At 50.8% G+C, this 21563-nt stretch overlaps 1 protein-coding gene and 1 long non-coding RNA gene across 5 annotated transcripts in view; one reads left to right on the forward strand and one right to left on the reverse strand.

Moving 5' to 3' along the window:
- Positions 1 to 21563, reverse strand: part of CCDC88C (coiled-coil domain containing 88C) — a 130517-nt gene that overhangs the window by 64240 nt on the left and 44714 nt on the right. For all 4 annotated transcript variants that reach the window (XM_040478019.1, XM_040478017.1, XM_040478018.1 and 1 more), the window contains exon 4: positions 13537 to 13606. In XM_040478019.1, coding sequence (XP_040333953.1) covers positions 13537 to 13606 — 70 coding nt within the window. The remainder of the gene's footprint in view (positions 1 to 13536; positions 13607 to 21563) is intronic.
- Positions 6335 to 13530, forward strand: LOC121032197 (uncharacterized). Its single transcript, XR_005791143.1, has 3 exons — positions 6335 to 6506; positions 8561 to 8810; positions 10871 to 13530. It is a non-coding gene; the product is annotated as an uncharacterized LOC121032197 (long non-coding RNA).

Here is a 21563-nt window from a genome sequence, read left to right on the forward strand (position 1 = left end):
TGGGGGGAGGGAGAGAGGGAGAGAATCCCAAACAGCTATGATGCTGTCAGTATGGAGCCTGACGTGGGGCTCGATCTCATTTTTTTATGAAATTTATTGTCAAACTGGTTTCCATACAACACCCAGTGCTCATCCCAACAGGTGCCCTCCATCAGCTGAAAAATTCCACAGGATTCTCCCTTTCTCATTATATCCTCTTCTGTTTGGGGGAAAAGGGACATGCCACATATAGCCTGGTTTTCTTGACAGACTTACCAGCATAAGCTCACCCTGTGCAAAAATGGCCCCAAGTATCCCCAACACCTGCTAGGATAAACAAACCAAACCTGGGTCCAGGAACTAGTGTGGTTCATTCCAGGTCCCTGGGTGTAAGGTGGGTGTGGAGTGATGTGCGATCTTGTCCTAATATTTCTCAACGGAAAAGTGTCTCAAAATAGCTTTTCCCTGACATCGTGGTGGAGTCTCAGATGTGGGGGCTGGACATTTGTTCAGCCAAAACCGAACACCCCTTCCTACCTTCCAGCCTGAAGGTGGGCAGGAGGGGCTGGCGAGCTGGACCACAGGGACCCTTCCGAGCACTCAGATTCCACAGTCTTAACACACTTAGCTTTGATGGCACTGAACATCACTGTACTGGGCTAAGGCCCTTCTCTTTGCTAGTAAGGTGCACAACTTCATCAGTGTTTGAAATGGGAACATTTTCAGACTTTCATACTTTTTTTTTTTTTTTTTTACTGGAGGCCTTTTACTTGTCCCAAGAGTCTATCTAATCCATAGACATAAATAAATAGATGGCCACAATGACTCACTTCTCTGTTAAAGCTGAACTGATGATCAATCACAATTTTAGTGTCGATTACAAGGAAATGCCCACCTGAATATTAAAAGCCTACCATCAGTCTCACCAAAATCTTTCCCTGGCCACAGTGCTGCATCCAGCCCAGGTGACCACCCTCACCTCTGTCCCCAGACACCCAGCCAGTGGCCCTCATACACCTTTGGTGGATAGAACAGGTACAGACCCCTCCCAGCCATTGCCAGTGATTCACCACCTGTCATGGGCCATGAGCCCGGCATATAACCGGAAGGGACACACAGGAGGAAAGCATTCGCAAGGTCTGTTAGCCCGGATGGAAGTCAGAGTTCACACGGAGAATCTTTACATACTGTGTTCACAGCGAAGGCCCCAAAGGCCCTCATTATATCATACACTAGAATAATTTAAACAGCCCCGATGATCCATCTTCCTGGCTCGCAACAGATGAGCAAACTAAACGTGGGAACAAGCACTGAACACGCCCACTGCCAGTAGCAGGAGCACAAGCCAGTGACTGCAAGGAAAAGACCAGAAACCCTATGTACACACACACCAAGGCCTCAAAACTACATTCTGTGGCTATTCAAACAACAAAGGGTTCTGTTCCCTCAGCACCCAGCACTTACACACCTTGACAACTATGAGTCAGTCAGTCATTCATTCATTCATTCACTCACTCACTCACACCTATTAGAAAAGTATGCAATTCCTGTTTTGCTAAGTCTTGGAACAGAGTAGGGGGGAAAGGTTTTATTTTTTTTTTAATTTTTTTTTTCAACGTTTATTTATTTTTGGGACAGAGAGAGAGCATGAACGGGCAAGGGGCAGAGAGAGAGGGAGACACAGAATCGGAAACAGGCTCCAGGCTCTGAGCCATCAGCCCAGAGCCCGACGCGGGGCTCGAACTCACGGACTGTGAGATCGTGACCTGGTTGAAGTCGGACGCTTAACCGACTGCACCACCCAGGCGCCCGGGAAAGGTTTTAAAGGGACAGAGTTTTAGAAAATTTCTCATGGAAAAAAAGTATTTAAAATAAACTTTTTGGTAATGAACAGGGCACCAGGAAAATCACCCCTGCCCTCATTCAAATGAACCAGTGCTGTGCTCATTCTCACCAGGCTAAGTGAATACAAACATTTGCTTATAATAAATGCATCCTGGGGCGCCTGGGTGGCTCAGTCAGTTGAGCATCTGACTTTGGCTCAGGTCATGATCTCACAGTTCGTGGGTTCAAGCCCCACATCGGGCTCTGTGCTGACAGCTCGGAGCCTGGAGCCTGCTTTGGATTCTGTGTCTCCCTCTCTCTCTGCCCCCTCCCCCGTTCATGCTCTCTCTCAAAAACAAAACCCATTCTGAAAAATTAAAAAATAAATAAATGCATCCTGTGATTTTTACCCCTACACAGATTCCTGTGAAGTTAAAAAAGTATACGAAAATAAAAAATGGAAGAATACAAGTTCCCTCATTTCTCCTGGGAAGCTGATGCCAAATTTCTCTCAGGATTTCAACAGTAAGGCAAACTACTGCTATTTTCATAAATCTGCCAGATTGTAGGTTTTGAGTAGTTTCAAAACATACCCGAAGACTCTGTACTGGGTCCCTGCCAATAAGACTGGCTCAGTGACACACTTAAGCAGGCCAAGAAGAAATAAACCTGCAGGCAACTCCCTCCCAAGCACCCCCAGGGGTGGAGGCTCGCTGAGAACAGAACCAGAATCAACACAGTCCTCTGAGCTCAGACCAGGACCAGCAATTTTAAAAAGCTGATAAATGCTATGGAAACCCAGAGGAAGGACATCTAGTTTGCAGTAAGGATCAGGCAAGGTTTCCTGAGGAAATGACCCCTGAGCTGAGACCCAAGGATGATGAGGGATGTGGGACGCAGGTGAACCAGGGCTCAGGCACAGGGATCAGCATGTGCAGAGGCCCAGAGGTAAGGGAACATGGCGTCTGTCAAATTACGAATGCTTTGTGGTTACGGGTGGGTCTTCAGAGTGAGAAATGGGGGCAGGGTATGAAGCGATGCTCGTTTCTCCACCGAGCGAGTCACAGGCAACCAAGGGGGGAGGGTCAAAAACATCCAACACCCTCTGCGTCTACCCACAACCCCAGGGGGAATCCCACGACAGCCTGAGCTAATGGCTGAATCTAAGAAAAACCTTCCTTTACTACCTGCCTCCTACAGTCCTGACACAGAGAAACTCACACCAGCCTTTCTTAGCAGAAACAGAATGCATCAACATATGCTGATCTAAGCTATATATAAAGTTAGATGTTTGTAGCAACCTGCTTCCAAAACAGAAGGGAAACTATCTGATATTGCATGTGTGTGAGGGTAGACAAAAGATAGAAGTAGATAGGCAGTAGGTAGATAGAAGTGGGGTTTTTTTTTTTTAGTAAGTTCATTTATTTCTGAGACAGCATGCAAGCGAGCGAGTGAGCGAGCAGGGGAGGTATAGAGAGAGAGAGAGAGAGAGAGAATCTGAGCAGGCTCTGCACTATCAGCACAGAGCCCAACATGGGGCTGGATCCCACGAACCATGCGATCATGGCCTGAGCCGAAATCAAGAGGCAGACTCTTAACCAACTGAGACACCCAGGTGCCCTTCGAAGTGTAGTTTGATAATTAAAGTACATGAACCTCTAAAATGGGGAGGCAGAGCTAGATCAGGGCTGGAAAACCCCCTTTCTAATCTCCTGTCTGTGGTACATGTGGCTCGTCAATATCAACACCTTGTTAAGCAGCCTGGAAAGAGGCCTCAGAATCCCTCTGAAAAGAGCACTGGACAGCACCTGCCAATCAACCGAAGTTGACACATGAAACAAAACCTGTCTTCCGTGCCTGGTACGTGATCTCTAGGGTCCTTTTTGGGTCCACTCTGAGTCTCCAAGATGCAGCCCTCTGAATGTTCCCACTTCCTGGTCTCTAGATATGGAAAATAAACCTTGTCATTGATAAACGGTCACTTAGGTATGAAGGTGGGGATTTAGGCAAAGGAATGCTAACAGTCCCCTCTAAGACGGAGCCCCTCCTGCACACCCTCTGCTCTGTTGAGGTCAGAAGGCACCGTGACTGCCTGCAAAGACAGCATCAGAGAAAGGCAGTGACACTGACTCCTCAGTCTTGCTCACTCAGCTCTCCACAACCACAGGGGCCCAGGATCAGCAAACTGCCAGCCAGGCTGAGGGTTTAACCCTCACCACCTGGAAAATGGACCCTTTCAGGTTAATTCTGCCCCTGCCCCACCCCGTGCCCTTCATGCCTATGGGCCATTACTGCACTTTCAGTAAAACACACAGTCATCTGATTTAACCCCAAAGGACAGCATTATCTCCACTTTACAAACAAGAGCAGGTTCAGACCAGCAGAGTCACAGAACTAAGATTTGGTCCTGGGCTGTTCACCACCTGCTTTGCCCTAACTCCCTATCGTCCCTTTGCCCCCTGAAACAGTCATTACTGAGGGTTACAGCTCCTTTCAGAACAGAACTCTATCTGACCCAAATGCCACAGTGCAGGCATTTAACCAGTGCCTGCTGACTGAGCGAGTGACATTAACAGTTAACACTGAGTCCCTGGGTAGAACATAGAGAACAATTTCAGTTTCCTTCCCTGCTGGGATGGAGACTATGCATTTGTATGTACCTATATGTTCTTAATAATTCTCTATACCGCTCTCCTCTGCTGTGTGTTAGAGTCAATCACTAACTGTGTTTCCCCCTGGTTTCTTGTTTAACAAAAAATTGTTTTTGAAAAAGTGAGAGTGCTCGAGCAGGGAAGAGGGGCAGAGGGAGGCTGGGGAGAGAGACAGAGGGAGAGAGAATCTTAAGCAGGCTCCACGGCCAGTGCTCAGCCCAATGTGAGGCTTGATCTCACGACCCTGAGATCATGACCTGAGCCAAAATCAAGTCAGATGCTCAACAGAGTGAGCAACCCAGGCACCCCTCCGTGCTTTCTTATTTAAAAAACCATTATTTCCTAAGGATGATTATGGGGCTGTCTCACTGACTTGAAAGTAATGCTGTGCTGAACGTGACCCATGTGTATGTCTCTTCAACGTCTAATGACATCCTGAGACTCACTCACAAGAGCACAGCTCTGTGGGCCCTCCAGAGGACCCGGCTTGCATCAAAACCAGCAGTTTATCATCATTTGAACAGTCAGGGTCACCTTCCGCAGGCACTGCCGAGGAACAGAATGGATGGGGAGTTCCTGGTGGGTGGGCACATGAGGACATCCCCCACATACCTGTCTCGGTGCATACGGTCTGAAGCAGGCATCTCCACATAATACCTCACTGGCTGAAGGGCGACTCCTAGGAAGCCCTCACCTAGCTTTTTTACACCCAGAACATTACCAAACGGGGCCCCCACCAGGCAGGAACATAACCAGGCACTCCACTATCTGTTTATTCAGTTACTGAACAAATGGTTATCACAGGTGGGCTTTGGCAGGCACCAAGTCGCATGTCAGTGCAAACGGTGCAGGAGCCTCCCACGCACCGCCCCCCTCCGCCGACCAGCGGCCCCTTGATCCCAGCATCAGTGCACCCCCCGATCCAGCCTGCCACCGACCCCCAGATCCCCCAACAAGATTCTCTTGTGGGCAACAAGAGGCATCTGCCCAGCAACAGAGGCAGCTGCTCCCAGATTGGGGATAACACTCTGTATATGTGCTGCCGAAGCGAGCACTAATTGGGGATAACACTTTGAAACAGCCACCCCAAGCCCCTCAGACAGCATGCCCAACAGAAAGGACTCCCTGCCTGTCCCCCCTCCCCCCAACCCAGGCCACAGCAGGGGAAAGCTAATTCTCCCTAGCACTGAACAATTACAGATCAGAAAAGCAAAATGCAGAGGCGCCTGGGTGGCTTAGTCAGTTAAGCGTCGACTTCAGCTCAGGTCACGATCTCGCGGTCCGTGAGTTCGAGCCCCGCGTCGGGCTCTGGGCTGATGGCTCAGAGCCTGGAGCCTGCTTCCGATTCTGTGTCTCCCTCTCTCTCTGTCCCTCCCCTGCTCACAGTCTGTCTCTCTCTCAAAGTAAACAAACATTAACAAAAAGAAGAAGAAGAAAAGCAGAATCTGACCACAAGAACTCAGCTTGAGACCCAGCATCTGCACTGGTCGCAGGCGAGAGGGCGCCACAGGCAGGAGATGATGCGAGGAAGAGAAGGGTTCCTCCCCACCACCAGGCAGAAAACTCAAAGCCCAACTACTATCAGTGACCATAAAGAACCTTTCACAAACAACATCTCGTCCCTCCTCCTCGGACAGCCACGGCCACAGGGAACAGTGCTGCTGGAAGCCATGGCGTGGTTACCACAGCCAGGGAGCCGTCTCTGTGTACAGACCATCGCTAAGAAGTTTACTCAACAAAGGCTGGTATCCAGGCAGATCCCAGGGCTGTTCCGAAGGCCAGCATTTGGCTGCGCTCTAACACCCGCCTGTGCCTCGTGTTAACCAAGCTTTTCACGTTCCTGGAAAAGCAAAGTGCTGGCTTTCAGCTCAAGTGTCCAGCAACCCCCGCGTTCTAGATGGACCAAAAGACTCCTTTCCAGATCCAGCAAGCAGCACAGGAGCAAAGCAGCAGGCCGTAGCCTCGCCATTTGCAACCGCACTTGGATGCTTTTCGAGCCTGCTCCCTCCAGGACAGAACGGGGAGCGTCACCAGGATCCAAATGGCTACAAGGTTGGTTCTCCTTTGCTCACTTACTTCTTCCCTCTTTGTCTAAACAACCTGAGGTTTGGGGCCCCTGGGTGGCTCAGTCGGTTAAGCGTCCGACTCTTGATTTCGGCTCAGATCACGATCTCACAGTTCGTGGGATCGAGCCCCATGTTGGGCTTTGTGCTGACAGGGCAGTGCCTTCTTGGAATTCTCTCTTCCTCTCTCTCTCCGCCCCTCCCTCCCTCACGCTCTCAAAATAAACAAACATAAGAAAAAATAAAGAACCTGAGGTTTTTGTAAATACAAAAATAAAAATATGTGCACACAAGAACAAAATTACAATGAGGAAGAAATGAAAAAAAAAAAAAAATAAGGTTAAGAGAAGTAACACCAGAAATCTCCCTTTAACCCCCAATGGTGGACGCTTGCCACCAGGTCACCCGGCAAGCGGCGGCATTAGGGAGGGCAGAACCGCAGGGAGATGGCGGGGGAGGGAAGCCAGCCCTCGAGATCTTTAAGAGAACACTCACTGGGGCAAGAAGACTGTTCCTAACAAACCTAGCTCCGGGCCCTCTTCCCGGGCTGCCGGGGTGCAGGGAGCAAGCCACAGGCACACAGCCCACACAGGCTCCCTGCTAGTCTGCAGAAGGCAGAGCTGTGCCGTGTGGACTAGGAGGCAAGGCTTCCACGGGGTCTGAAAAGCACTTTGGGGATGCCTTTGACAGGAGAGCAAGCAAACACTGCGAGGGTTAAATATTGATCTCAGGAGTTTCCCTCCGGCCTTTGAAAAGTAAACTTCGGCTGTGACAGAGACTTCCTCCTAGTGTCCTGAGGACAGATGCCCCTCATGGGATTCCCAACACAGTTCCACTCCTGTGAGCTTCTCCCTCCCAGGACACCTTTCCTCTCTGCTGCTCTGCCACACACAGCCTCCTCCAGGAGGTCTTCCTGGCCTGCCTGGCAGAATTCATCATCTGCTCTGCATTTTATGGAAAGCACACATATGTCACTTCTCACCCTGGAAAAGATCTAGCAGTTACCAACGTGGTCTTCCTATCCTCCCTCCCCCAACACGGACTGGGGGCTTCTTGAGCAAAAACAGCCTCCTTGTTTCCAGGGGCCCTGGACCCAGCGTGGTGGGCGTCTGACAATGAAAGCTGGAGGAGAGGGTCGGGCTCAACTTCTCTGTGGGCCTCTGGCCAAGGGGTAGCCTACTCAAAAAAGCAAGGGTGCAGGGCCATTCTAGTCTTCTATGGGGGCGGGGGAGGGGCAGAAATTGGCCCTTTGGTTTCCTCCGTCAGAACAGAGGCCTGCGTGAGCTGGGAGGAAGCTAAGGCACCTGTAGGCACAGAATGCTCCCACTCATCAAGGTGCTTTCTCGGTCACTAGAAGCCCTTCAGTGAGCACCAGAATAGGGAGAAAACAGAAGACCAATGGCCAGCCCACTGAATAGCAATTAATGGAATCCCCAAGACTATCCTCAAGTGTTCCAGCTGTATTCACAGACACCACTCTGCAGGATATGGGGACAGCCCCTCCACAGACCCGGGTATCTTGCCTTGTGTTTAAAATCCATGCAGCACTGGGCTGAAGGATGATGGTGGCCACTCCCCGATGACCCACGTATATATCCATCTGCAGAACTTAACAGTGACAAATGCGTCTCTTACCTACGGGGCCATCAAGCCATATGCTTCTGAAGGAGTTCCCTCTCCTCTCTGAGCTGGGCTTCCCAACTTAACATGGCTCCCTTCCTTCCACTCTAAGCATCTTAGGTGGGATCAGCCATTTACAAGTCAGAAAACCACTATTGCACTTGGATACAAACCTTGGAAGACAAACAATGCTCTCTTCCAGCATGACTGCTGAATGAGTCATCGGAGAAATTAATTTGCTACCACCTTGGCTTCTGTCAGACGAATCTAGTCTTTTTTTGTGTGGCCCGGTGACAGGCCTGGCTGCTGAGAAAGCAGAGCTTGAGGGGACCAGGGAGCTGGTCCAGGTGTGACCAAAAACCTTCCCTCATTTCACAGATAAAGCAGACATCATCACCTCTTGGTTGTCATGACTTCTTCCAGAACAGACTCTGAGAAACCATGTAAATGTCCCTAATGGATGCACAGCTGGCAAGCTGGTAGGGTGAGGGCAGTTTCCAGCACATCATCTCCAGTCTCGCGGAGCCACACACACATGGTGTTGGGCAGAGATGGACTTCCACTTGACCCCGACCACTGACATCTGACCTTTTGCATCTGTGAGAGCATGTGCTTAACACTTGTCAGCTGCACTTGCTTGAAGGAAGGGAAGTGGGGACAGGAGGAGATAAAGGTAGGTCTCCGGCAGGCATGCTTTCTTTACTGAGCACCTACTATGGGCCAGGTACTGCTGTGGACACTTGGGATAGATGGGCGGCAGTAAGAAGAAAAAACCCAAAGATTCCTGTCCTCATGAGAAATTACATCCTGGGGGTGGGGGTGGGTAAGCAACGCAACAGAGATGAAAAAATAAATGATACTGGAGGGTGATAAATACTGGGAAAGGGGGAGGCAGAGCAGGATGAGGGGACTGGCCTGGGGACAGAGGGGGTCGGGAGGGGCACCTGAGCAAAGACTTGTGTCTGGGAAAAGCGTGCCAGGCAGTGGGAACAGCCACTGCGCAGACCCTAGCGCCAGGAGGTAAGGGGCAAGAAAGTAACACAACCTGACTGGCGTGTATCTAAGAGGACCAGGGGCTGTGCTTAGGACAGACTACCAGGGGCAAGGACAGAGCCAGGCAGGTGTCACAAAGCCACTCTGGCACGCAGCCAGGTGGGAGATCAGGGTGGCCACGTGGCAAGAGGAGAGAAGACCTCAGGTGCTGCGAAGGCACAGCCGAGGTATCTGCCTGACAAACAAGTGTGGGTGAGAGAGGTCAGGATTTAGCCAACTAGAAACAAAACAAAGGGACACCCTACAACACCCAGCCCTGGGAGCCACCAGAACAAGGTGGGAGCCACCAGGGCAAGGCTTTCCTGCTCACAGCCATCACGTAAAAGTGAGCAAGGGGCTCAGGGCAGAGTCCTGCGAGACCCCAGCCGGGCTCCAACAAATGGGGTCCACAGTAATGAGGTACTGGACAGACGCTTCCCAAGGGACTGGCACCCAGGTGACAGACAGCTGCACAACATCGTGCCATTAAAGAGAAAATCCAGAGTGGCAATTCAAGCTAAAGAAGAGAGAATGAGGATTTGGGGCCAGAGGGGCAGGTACTGCAGAGAGATTTTTTTTTAAGTTTGTTTATTTTGAGAGAGGGAGTGAGAACATAGTGGGGGCGGAGGGGGAGATAGAGAAGGAGAGAGAGAATCCCAAGCAGGCTCTGCACTACCACTGCAGAGCCCAATGTGGGGCTCAAACTCATCAACTGAACCATGAGATCACGACCTGAGCCGAAAATCAAGAGTCGGACACTTAACTGATGGAGCCACCCAGGCACCCCACCGCAGAGAGATTTTAACAACAGTTTAGAGTATATGAAGTTCTTTGGGGCAACTGGGTGGCTATTGGTTGAGCGTCCAACTCTTGGGTTTTGGCTCCAATCATGAGCATGGAGCCTGCTTATGATTCATTGTCTCTCTCCCTCCCTCTTTCTCTCTCTGCCCCTCTCCCTGGCTTGCACTTGCTCGGAAGGAAGGAAGGAAGGAAGGAAGGAAGGAAGGAAGGAAGGAAGGGAGGGAGGGAGGGAGGGAGGAAGAGAGAAAGAGAGAAAGAGAGAAAGAGAGAGAGAGAGAGAGAGAGAGAGAGAGAGAGAAAGAAAGAAAGAAAGAAAGAAAGAAAGAAAGAAAGAAAGAAAAGAAAAGAAAGAAAAGGAAAGAAAGAAAGAAGAGAAAGAAAAGAAAAGAAAAAGAGAGAAGTTCTTGCAGTTACTGAGCAGTTCTCGAATCCCACCCAAGGCAGAAAAAAGAGAACATCCTTTTGTCTGACGGGCGCAGGCACAGCAGGTCAGACACACAGAAAAAAAATCTCATAACAGAAGTCATGACACCTCCCTTGTTGGGGTCAGAGCAAGGGGACAAAGGTTTGGCGTCTCAGGATGGGTGTCACTGGGACTGGATGCTCTGTTGTGTTCTGTCCCACCCGTGGCCCCTGGCTCCACTGAGACGCATTTGCCAAAAAAATAGTAACAACAACCCCAAACTGTGGTGTGTTATAAATAACGGTACAGTGTCAACGTGAGCCGAAAAGAGCACAGGCATCTTCCTACGACGTGCGAGGAGGAGTAAAAAGACAGCGCTCCGCTCACCTTCCAAACCCACTTCCAGGCCACCACCCAAAACAGAAAGCAACTTTGTGCTTTATTCAAAAACAAACCCCAAATGCTTCACTCATCTATTTTTTTTTAATTGAAAACAGACAACACCATTCCAAAAATAGGCCTCTGCATCTTCTTGCCAACCTTCTCTCTTCCCGGAGGCCCCCTGGGACTTCCGTCAAAACCTACCCAAGCGTGTGCCCAGCTCCCAGCTCCCGGCCAGGCCGCTGGCGCCGTGATGAGCCAGAACCGGTCTCTGTGCGCGGCCCGCAAAGACCCCGCCTGGGGGCCCTCCGGGCTTGTCACGAGGCCCACGCTCGAGGTCTCTTTCCAACCTCTCCTTGAGAGCTGGGGACACAACCTTTTGAGTGACATGTACGGATTCTTTTCTGTGCTGGAGACAATCCACGCACCTGTCAGTTGGAAAGCAGCTTCCCCACAACGTTCTATACCTGAACTATGGCAAAGGTCACACGACTCTATACGATTATGGCAGAGAGTCACCCCACAGTATACTCAGAACGGGTGAATTTTATGGGATGCAAACTATACCTCAATAAAGCCGTCTCAAGAAAAAGTCAGCGTCCACCTCACCTGGATGTTTCTGTTCAGCACTGGACCTGAAGTGGGGGCCTGTGTTGTCTCTACATGTGGACAGCCTCTTGGCCCCTGTGGTTCAGAGGCTGGAACAGAGACTCTGCCGAGGGGGAGGCTGGGGCCAGGGTTCCAGGGTGAGGAGGAACCTGGTGAAGGGGCTTCCAGGGGACAGGCTTCCCGCCAGCAGCAGGAAGAGAGGACACTGACAGGGAAAAGAAAGGGCACCCAGAGGAAGGTGGGTGAGCTACACAGCACGCCAGGGTGATGGGGGGGCTGGGTGGGGGAGTGGGAGGAGTTTCATGTTAGATTGAGCCATCTGCCACTGCCAGTTTTGTAGGTCAAAACGGCTGAACACTGGCCCAACCTCACATGTCCGTGTGTGCTATGGATGGGGAGTTCAGACTCCGGGGTCTGCTTACAGGCTGAGTGACCGAGGGCTCATCACTTAAACTCTACGGGCCTGCATCTTCTCACCTATAAACAGGATGGCACAGCCACACCCCGGAAGCACACTTTGATTTCCACGTTTTAATACATACACAACGCCCAGCACATGGCAGGCTCACCAAGGGCTCAAGGAGGGAGCATCCTTCTTTCCTGCTCCCCCACCCGCCTCTTCGCCTTACGTGGCCGCCTCCAGAGCAGGCAGAAGAGCAGAATGAAGCTTGCACGGCCAGCCTCCCACAGGCATCTCTCTTCCCTTGTAAGACCAGTCCCCGAATATGTCAGGACAGTTCTGCTTGGCGAAGGAGACCCCCACTTTCCTGATGTTACTACAGAAATACGAGAGCGCCGACTGTCCCTGGGGCCCAGGGCTGTGGCTGGCATCCTCTATGTGGGGGAACCAGGAAATCAAACCAAAAGACAAATGGCCCAAAGGCAGAGCCGGGGGCAAAGTGAACCAAAGGCCCTGGTTACCGACACACCCAGTGGGTAAGGGTGTTCGCTGCCAGGAGCCACCAGGTGGGCCTGGGTGGCCTCTGCAAAGCCATCATGCAAGGCCGTGAGTGCTCATGGCCAGCTGTGCTAAAGACTATGGGAGGTCATGTGGAGAAAAGGCACACGCACCACTCAGCTGGGGCCCAGGAGGACACTCGCCAGGAGCAAAGTGATCTGATGCTCAGCTGCCCCCGACGTGGTGCCCCCAGATGCTGCTGCAGCCGAGGGCCACGGCGCTAAAATACAACTTCTCTACAAGAAGTGTCCTGGGCTGGTCACTCGGTGTACTCTTCCTTCAGTCTGCAGGCAACTTTAGCTAATGTCATATAGGCAGGAGCAAGGACAGCCAGACTCCAGTGGGAGCAGGGTGAGAGGAGATGCTGCAGAGGAAAGCTTCGGTTCCTTCTGTAGAAGCCTCTACTGTGTGGGGTCCTTCCTGCATTCCTGGACCCTCACCTGTTTCTAGGAGGCCAGAGACCTACGCTAGCCAAGTGTCTGCTGGAACAGGTCCCAGCCAGCTAGTGCACTGTCCTTGGGGCCGGTGAGCTGATGTCCATGAGCCATGGGTGCAGGTCAAGGCACACAACTGTGGCAGGGAAGAAATCCATCAGCCTGTTTAACTCTCCCGGTGAGTTAGCTGGGCAGGTATGAATTAAGCTCTGATTTTCTGCAATGGAGGACATTTCATTCAGTCTTTCAAAGGCACACCGAGTGTCCAAGCCTGGGACTTAGAAACCTTGCCCTCTCGGGCTCCATAGACCCGTGGGAGGTATGAAAACAGATACAAAACAGGACATGCCGGAGAGATACACCACAGTGTGAATCAAAGTGTAGTACAATCCAGCGGAAGGGACACTCGTTCACTCAAAAGGTTCTTAACTTTCTTGCCAATAGATACCACAATACCATGACGGTGTGGCTTCCAAATTTACTAAGGAGAGACCCCCAGCAAGTCTGGCCTACGATTCAGGCGCCTAAGCCTGACAAAGCAGTGGCCTCGCCTGCCTCCACACTTGCATATGAGGGGTTGGGAGGGCTCATTCTTAAGGGGGGGAAAAAACGTGCTCTTGGCTTAATGCCTCAGAGTAATAAACCACCCTTTAAAATCGCACCAAAATGATCACGTGTTGTCACTGTGGTGGCTCTGAGCTGGCAGCCAGAGCTCTGTCTCCAGCAGCTGCTCAGAGCCGATGGCACTGCCCGGGCACCGCAGGGGGCAGCTTCCACTCACCAGACAGCGGGTCTTTGCCAATCATCAAAACATTGGGCAAATTCATTACGATCAGCTGCTGGAGAACTTCCTACAGAAACAAAGGGGAAAAGATACCGTTAAGAACAGGAAACAAAAGTAAAGAATGATTAAGAAAATTACAGTTTATCAAGTCACTGGACGAAACGTGCAGCCGTTGAACGGTAACTATGAAGGATCCTATAGAATAGGAAGGAATATTTACAATACAAATAAATGTGAAAAGTCAAAGTTAATTATACTTCAGCCTTGCTCATGAACAAATAAAAGTCATGCTTGCATCTGTACAGGGACCTCGGGAAAAAGATCTACTGCATGCTAGGATAGAGGATTAGGTGTAAGCTTCTTTTTAAGAGAGGTCTTTATTTTTATTTTATGGTCTGCTCATGCAATTAAAAAAAAGTACAGAGTAAAGATTACAGAGATGCTTCTGAGTCCCCACGACCTGATGATTCAGGATCCTAGCATTCAGTAGGCCTTTGGTATAAGCTGTAAATGAGGGGACTTCTCTCCTTTACGACACTGGCTTCCCTGGGAGAGGGGATAAATCACAGCTAATCTGCACCGTTAGAGGCAGCGCGCGGAAATGAGCCGCCTTCTGGCCCTCACACCAAGGGGCTTTGAAAGGAGGCCCAGGCACCAGCCATCAGTCATGGCCCCGTGTCTGGGGTCTTTAACAAGCTCCCCCTGGGAGTGTGCCGGCTCCGACCCACCGCTCATGTTGCCCAAAGCACTTCTCAGGGCAGGTCTGCCTCCCCTGCCCAGATGTACCTGGTTTTTCACAAATCAGAAGATAAAAGTCTAATTTTACAGAAGACCAGTAAGGGGATAGGTTTCTTAGGTATTCTTGGTCCTTACAAAAGTGGTCACTACAGAAACTTCACCAACAAAGCTCCTCTTAGGCCTTTTTAAAAATGTTTCCAGTGAGACAGCTTTTTTCCCAGAGTCACTCTATTGCACAACACGAGGGTCTCTGTATTCTGTATACTGCCAGCTAGCACTGATGGAGACAAGAGGGACAATCACACAATGCCCTAATCCCACAGGGTCCAGCTGAACACCCCAGAATGATGTCCAATCATCAGATTAGAGTGAGAGCCTTGGCAGGCATGCCTGAAGAGGCCAACACCTTCAAAAAACATATAAAGTGATTTTATCTCCCCCTCACTGTTTCTATGGCTCCTGTCCACACCAGAACTTGGGGGGAGTGGATGTGGACCCAAACACACTGGGCCCCTCCCCACTCGATGACGGGGTCACAGGTCACCACATCAGAGATCCCCATGTTTTCTCGAACATGTCTTAGTTGTAAATACCTGTGCTGGACAGAAGTGTGAACCGTGTAGCAGCCTCAGCCCGCCGCCTTCAGGGCTTGAAAGAAGTACACACACACACACACACACACACACACACACACACACACACGGTCTCTTAATTGAATGCACTCACCCCAAAGGATTCCACAGTCCCACCCTGGGGCAAAACACACATCGACAGTAAAATCAGCAAAATCCACTTTCCAGCTTGCTCATCCAGCAAAAGGAAGGACTCCAGGCCAGATTAGCCCATTCTGGCACGGAGTCCCTGCTCTGCCCCAACGGTAAACTCAAGTGCGCAGCCCAACTTCTGGAGGATTTACTTGTTATCACTGTCCAACCAGCTATAGTCCCTTTTGGAGTCTTGGCTGGTTTCGCCCTGCCACCGTCCAGGAGTCTGGAGTGCTAGCACTATTATCGGGGTGCTTACGTTTATAAGAGATACAGAACATGAAAGCGTCTTGAAGGACTCTGAAATGACGCAAAGCGGTATTTCTATGCTAACGATGAGCTCAGCAGAAGACTGCTGGGAGCATTGCTCGGAAATATTGCTAGAACACCCACATACTCCCCTTCCAAAGCAGCATGTTTAACTTTGTCTAATCAGTACTAATTTTCCCACAAGAAATAGGTCATTTGTGCAATCAAGAAGTAATGCTTTATGAACAGAAGATATCTTTTATTTGTTCCTTTCAAAACACACTGTGGGTCTCCCAAGATCGAATCCTGGGGCCCAAAGCACTCCTGAGACATTAACCATCTCCGCGCCCCCACCCCCACCCCTGCCAAGGACTACCAATCACATTTTCAGCAAAAGCAGGCTTCAAGATAGAAGCAGCAAGGTCAGAGAAATACAGCGTGAGACACAAATTAACTTCAAATGTTCTAGTAACCATCTTAAAAAAAGATTTTTTAAAAAGGTGTATTTATATGAAAATATCCTAATAATGCCTTAAGACAATATATATCCAAAATATTATTTCACCACATAATTAACATAAAATCATGAATGAGATACTTTACATTCTCTTTTCATTCTATGGTCTCTGGTCTCAAAGCCCATCTCAATTTGGATGCTAAATTCTCACTGGAAACACCTGATCTGCAAAAGTAGCTTCACACACCCCAAGATGTTCCAAACACACTTAAAAAAGTTTTTCTAAATAACTGAATCAAGTATCAGTTTTTAAATTTAACTTTCACTTCCTCAGTCACACTAGCCACATCTGGAGGCCCCAACAGCCCCATGTGGCCAGCAGCTGTCACACTCCCCGACACCAGTGACAAGGGGACTCAGCAGAGATCAGTCCCTGAGGAAAGCCATGTCTCCTGGTCCCCTCGGGGTGGCAGGGCCTCCAAGGCGACAGGCCAGGCCCTCCATCTAGTGGGGACGTGAGGTGGTTGCTGATGAGGAGGCCCTCCCGCCTGGTACTCAGAACAGAAAGCCACTGTGGAGGCCGCAGCTGACACTGGCCGGCTCAGCAGGCACCTGGTCACACCCTGGCTGGCTGCGTGGGGTGGGCAAGAGCCAGGACAGAGAACACTAGCCCAGTGGTGTGCTCTGAGCAGCCCTCAAATGTGCCAGCAAGCCCTCCTGGCACCAGCCAGGCCTTTGCAAAAAGCAGAAGCAAAGGCCAATGCCACATCCCGAAGCAATGATGAAGGACAAGGGCAGCCTCTGTCTGGTCACCCCATCCGTGTGGCCTGATGGGCAGGAGGGAAGAGTCAGGGTCAGGGTGCAGCCTTCCTGAGACCCCACCCTTTGGAGGGACTGGGGTGGGGTAAGGGTTAAATACCGAGATCCAGGGTGGATTCTGTACCTCTTCCTTCTCCTCCCCATACCCCCTCTAAGTTTGTTCCCAGATCCTAATAGAAGATGCAAGGGGGATCCCAGATGCTCCTTTTCATAAATGAAGCTGCCCTAATTGTGTCCTGGAAGGATCCCATGGGTAACTGCTGTAAACAAATTCAAGGAAAAGTCACAAGAAGGGACGAAAGGAGGGTGGGTGTTGCGGGCAGCAGAGGCAGGGCAAGTGCTCTGTAATGTAAAGAGGGGACAGAACCTAGGGGACACCAACCAGCGAGGCTGCCAGTCCAGGAGCGAGAATCTCATCCTAATTCCGAAGCTCCTCCCAGGGCTGTGAGCCCTACAGGCTAGGGGAGAATGGGACAGGGCGGGGACACTCCCCTGGAAGCGTCTGTCACCCCAGTTGCTGGGGGTTGGGGGCTGCATCTGTGTTTGCACATGGTGTCTGTCAACAAACCTAGAGACTCACCCACCCTCGGATTCCAGCTTCCGGATTCCAGCGTCAGCGGCCACCGGAGGTGACCCAGGGCCCGTGGCCTGGCTCTCAGAAGTCACCGGTGGGGAGAAGTTCTAAGAACAGAACCAGGAAGCTGAGTGCAAGGAAAAGGCTTCCTTCCCATCAGAATCCTCTCCTGACAAGTACAAATGTACTCGGTGGGGGGAAACCACGGGATGCAGGAGCCCCATTCTGGGCTCCAGTTAATGGGGTGCTGGTAGTGACAGTAAGACGATGGGAGGATGGGGATGAACAGATTCCAGAGGCACCTGGATACACACACAATGCACAACTAAGCAAGCAGCCACTGTGGACCACACTGCAGCACCCAGGGGGCACGGCTTCACTGCCCGTGGCCAAACACTGGTCCTGCTGGTCTGTGAGTCTACCTCGGGGCCCAGGTGGCAATTCGGGCTGGCTCCACAGTGTCACGCTGCACCCTTGTCACTCCCTACTGTCACTGGCCATCCCCCACCAAGCTCCCTCCAACCTCACTCCTCCCAGGGAGGCTGCAAAGTCTCCTGAACGCCTGCACTTGGTGGGTGTCAGCAGGGTAAAGTCTTAGGATGAAAAGATCTGGAAGTTTCCATTACTGCCCTACGGACAGGGTTGTCCTGCTAGAGGCAGGAGGACACAGCGAGGGGGAGTGGGAGGCCTGGGGCGGCACAGCAGGGGCTGGGAGGGACCCGGTATGGACCCAAGCACTCCTGGTTGCCTCAATCCACCTCCTCTGGCCCAGAGCCTGATGTGACCCCCCCTCCTCATGCACCTTCCCACCCTCAGCTCCCAGGGGCTTGCAGATGCGGCTCAATTTCTGCGTCTGTCCAGTCACTCACTTAAACTGTTAGGTTCTGTGGGAGCTGGGCCCCCTAATTCCACGTTGGCCAGTCCCCATTCAGGACTTATGCACACTGCACCCACACAACCATGTTCACGCAGCTGAATGTCCCGGAAGCCCCCAGGTGAGCCTGGACTTTCTCCCAGGACCCCACCCTTGGCTTAGGAACAGGGGACTCAGCTCAGGTCCCTGCAAACTTACCTCTGGGAATAAGTGCACGTACCCCAAACTCTTGGTAAACTGTCTACTGCACAACTGTCAACAGCAGAGTATTAAACGGAGACCCTAACACACCCCTACCAAAACCTCAACATACAAATGAAAGGAAGTATGGTGTGGGTGGGGGGAGTCGGTGTGATACGGGAGTAGCACTTCAACACTGAGGCTACCGATGGGTAGGTGGTCCTGGTTAGAACACAAGATGCCTCAGTGAATAGAAGGACACACAATTCTATGTGCAGTACTGGGGTTGAAAAAAGAAAAAGAAACCCTCAAAGGGAATGCACCAGAATGACACCACATTCTTCACTCGTGTTGTCAGAACAAGAGCAAGTTTTCCAGTATTTTCTAAAGGGCCTGTAATGTGCTCATATCTATGGTATTTTAACCCATATGGCTTCTCACACATACAGTCTGCAGCATCTATTCACCAGATAGTAAGCCATGAAAGGACAGGTTCACAAAAATGACCTCCTTTGAGACAACTCATCAGGTATCCAAGATGAATGAAATGGATTCCCATGTTTTAAAACACGCCCCCCCCTCCCCCCTCTCCCTCAGCTGGGAAGAGCAGACACCAGCCAGCAGGACCCAGGCGACCTGGCCAGGGATGGGGACAGGGCTGACTTATAGGCCTGGGGAAGGGGTGGGCTCCAGAGCATCAGCCCCTTGAAGGTTCAGGTTAGGGGTCCCAGAAAAGTTCCATCTACCACCCGAGGCAATGCAGAGGCCTCACTGAAAAGGCTTACAAGCCTGCCAGGTCCCATCTGGACCTCTGTGCCCGCTCAAAGAGAAAGGTTATTTTCTCTCCTGGTGGAAGAAATGCAAGGTCCTGGAGAAGTTCTGGGGTAGAAACACACGTGTGTACTGGGACTACGGGATTAAGAACAAGGATTTCATTGGGGCGCCTGGGTGGCTCAGTCGGTTGAGCATCCAACTTCAGCTCAGGTCATGATCTCGCGGTCTGTGAGTTCGAGCCCCACATCGAACTGTGCTGACAGCTCAGAGTCTGAAGCCTGCTTTGGATTCTGTGTCTCCCTCTCTCTCTGCCCCTCCCCTGCTCATGCCCTCTCTCTCTCTGTCTCTCTCTCTCTCTCTGTAAAAAATAAACAAACATTAACAAATTTTTTTAAAAAAAGAACAAGGATTTCATGAAGCTGCTGAAATAATTTTTTCTCTCCCCCAAAATCAAACTGAATTTTATGGCTTGATATGGTGCCAGGAAGACCAAATAAATGCTACTACAAGCCAAGTTTTCAGGCCCATGAGTGACACCACCCCCTCCCCCCCACCCAGGGGTTTAAATGGGAGGTGATGCTGAGTAAACGAGGGGAAATCCCAGCAAAATTAAGACAATCACCGAGCAGAGGCATCCAGATCATTACCAAGGAGGTCTGGCCAGTAAAGATGCCTTCCACACGGCTAAAGAAACAGAGTGTTGTTGTGGACCTATCCACGTTCTCAGAGCCAATACTGAAAATCAGACACGCGTGTTATCAGCTTTGAGCATACACCCAGCACCCCTTTAGAACTGGGGTTCAGATAGTCCAAAGATACATACTGAGCACCGTGCTGTGAGTGGGGAACTCTCAGCCTGAATGGAAAGGCAGAGAGGCAGAAAATCACAGCGCAAAAGGACAGGTGTCAGTCAGAGCAGCACAGCGCAACCAAGTCTGGGAAGGCTTCCCAGAGGAGGCGGCTTCTGAGCTGGGCTACGGAGAATGCTTAGGAGTTCCACAGGCGGGGGAGAAAGCCCAAAAATATATTAACTGCTAAATGTGGCCAACAAGCCAAGCCTTTGGTTACCCTGTACTATACATACTCTGCAGTTCCTCCTGGGGCACAATCTTCCTCACATACCCCTAGCCTCGATTACTACCAGTCAGAATCCTAATCATTCTCCGAAACTCACAGAAAACATCACCTCCTCTATGCAGCTACCACTGATGCCCTTAATCACATATGATTTTCTTTCCCCTGAATTCTTTTTTTTTTTTTTGATTTTTTTTTCAACGTTTATTTATTTTTGGGACAGAGAGAGACAGAGCATGAACGGGGGAGGGGCAGAGAGAGAGGGAGACACAGAATCTGAAACAGGCTCCAGGCTCTGAGCCATCAGCCCAGAGCCCGACGCGGGGCTCGAACTCACGGACCGTGAGATCGTGACCTGGCTGAAGTCGGACGCTTAACCAACTGTGCCACCCAGGCGCCCCTCTTTCCCCTGAATTCTTAAGGCTTCATTTGCCCTCTTCTGTGGCCTTTTCACATTTTGCCTTCTTCATCAACTCTCCATTCAAAGGCAGCGAAAAGCTGCTAACAGTGACAGCTGACAGAAAATCAGACTGATCAGAAAATATTCCTCAACATTTATATTAAGATGAAAAAAAAATTATCCTCTGGGAAGAGGTGTCCTCTCTCTCTCACACTAACCGGGGAACCAAGTCCTAAAAACCATCTGCTTTGCTCCACCACCATGATGGAAGTAACTCAACTGTCTCTGCCTGGAATCTTGGCAAAATCAGCTGCCACATGCCTTAAGATTCAACAGCCTGCAGATCTAGGCAAAAGTTAAAACATCTCCTCGTCAATTTGTAATGCTGGTTTGGGCACACCATGCTTTCTGATTGTTAATTCCCAAATACGATCATGTTATGAGCAAAGAGAAGCAGAACGAGGGTATTTAAAAATTCCAACACTACAGAAATGACTCAGACAGGAAAGGTATCACCTGAATTCTGATGTTCTCAGGGTCTATTCCAGTGCCCTGGAAGAGGTGACATGTCTAAACCCCACAGCAAGAACACGTCCAGGAAGTGCGGAGCACTTAGCTGGGGTTCACACGGGTGGGATGCCTCTGGGCATCCGACAATGAGACACTCACAGAGCACCGCAGAGAGACCTACAGAGCCAGGGACTAGCTCCAGGGGTCCTCTGCACACACACCACACAGTGTGTGCTCATGTCATCAATTAGCAGTCCTCCATACCACACCTTGAAACCTCCCACCTGCATCTGGCCAAGAGGGGTTCCTTAACACCCTTGAGGACTCCTCAGTCAAAACAGAAGGTGCCAGAAACCCTGCCTGACCTTGCCAAACATACACCCAACCACAGAAAGTGCCCATCTCTTTCCTTCTCCCAATATTCACAAGAGGTACTCAGGACAAGAATTATTAGAATTTCCCATCTGAGGGAACCACAGCACAGGGCAGGTAACAGGGCTTCACATGGGGTCCAGAGCAAGGGCCAAGACTGGCAGTCTGCGTGGTGAGCTCTTCCCCATACCACGCCAGCTTCCCCGTGGCTCACACTAGAGCACTCTCTACAGGTGAGG

Source organism: Herpailurus yagouaroundi, unplaced genomic scaffold, assembly GCF_014898765.1.
Source record: "Herpailurus yagouaroundi ecotype Mexico unplaced genomic scaffold, PumYag 141, whole genome shotgun sequence".
Taxonomy (NCBI): Eukaryota; Metazoa; Chordata; class Mammalia; order Carnivora; family Felidae; genus Herpailurus; species Herpailurus yagouaroundi.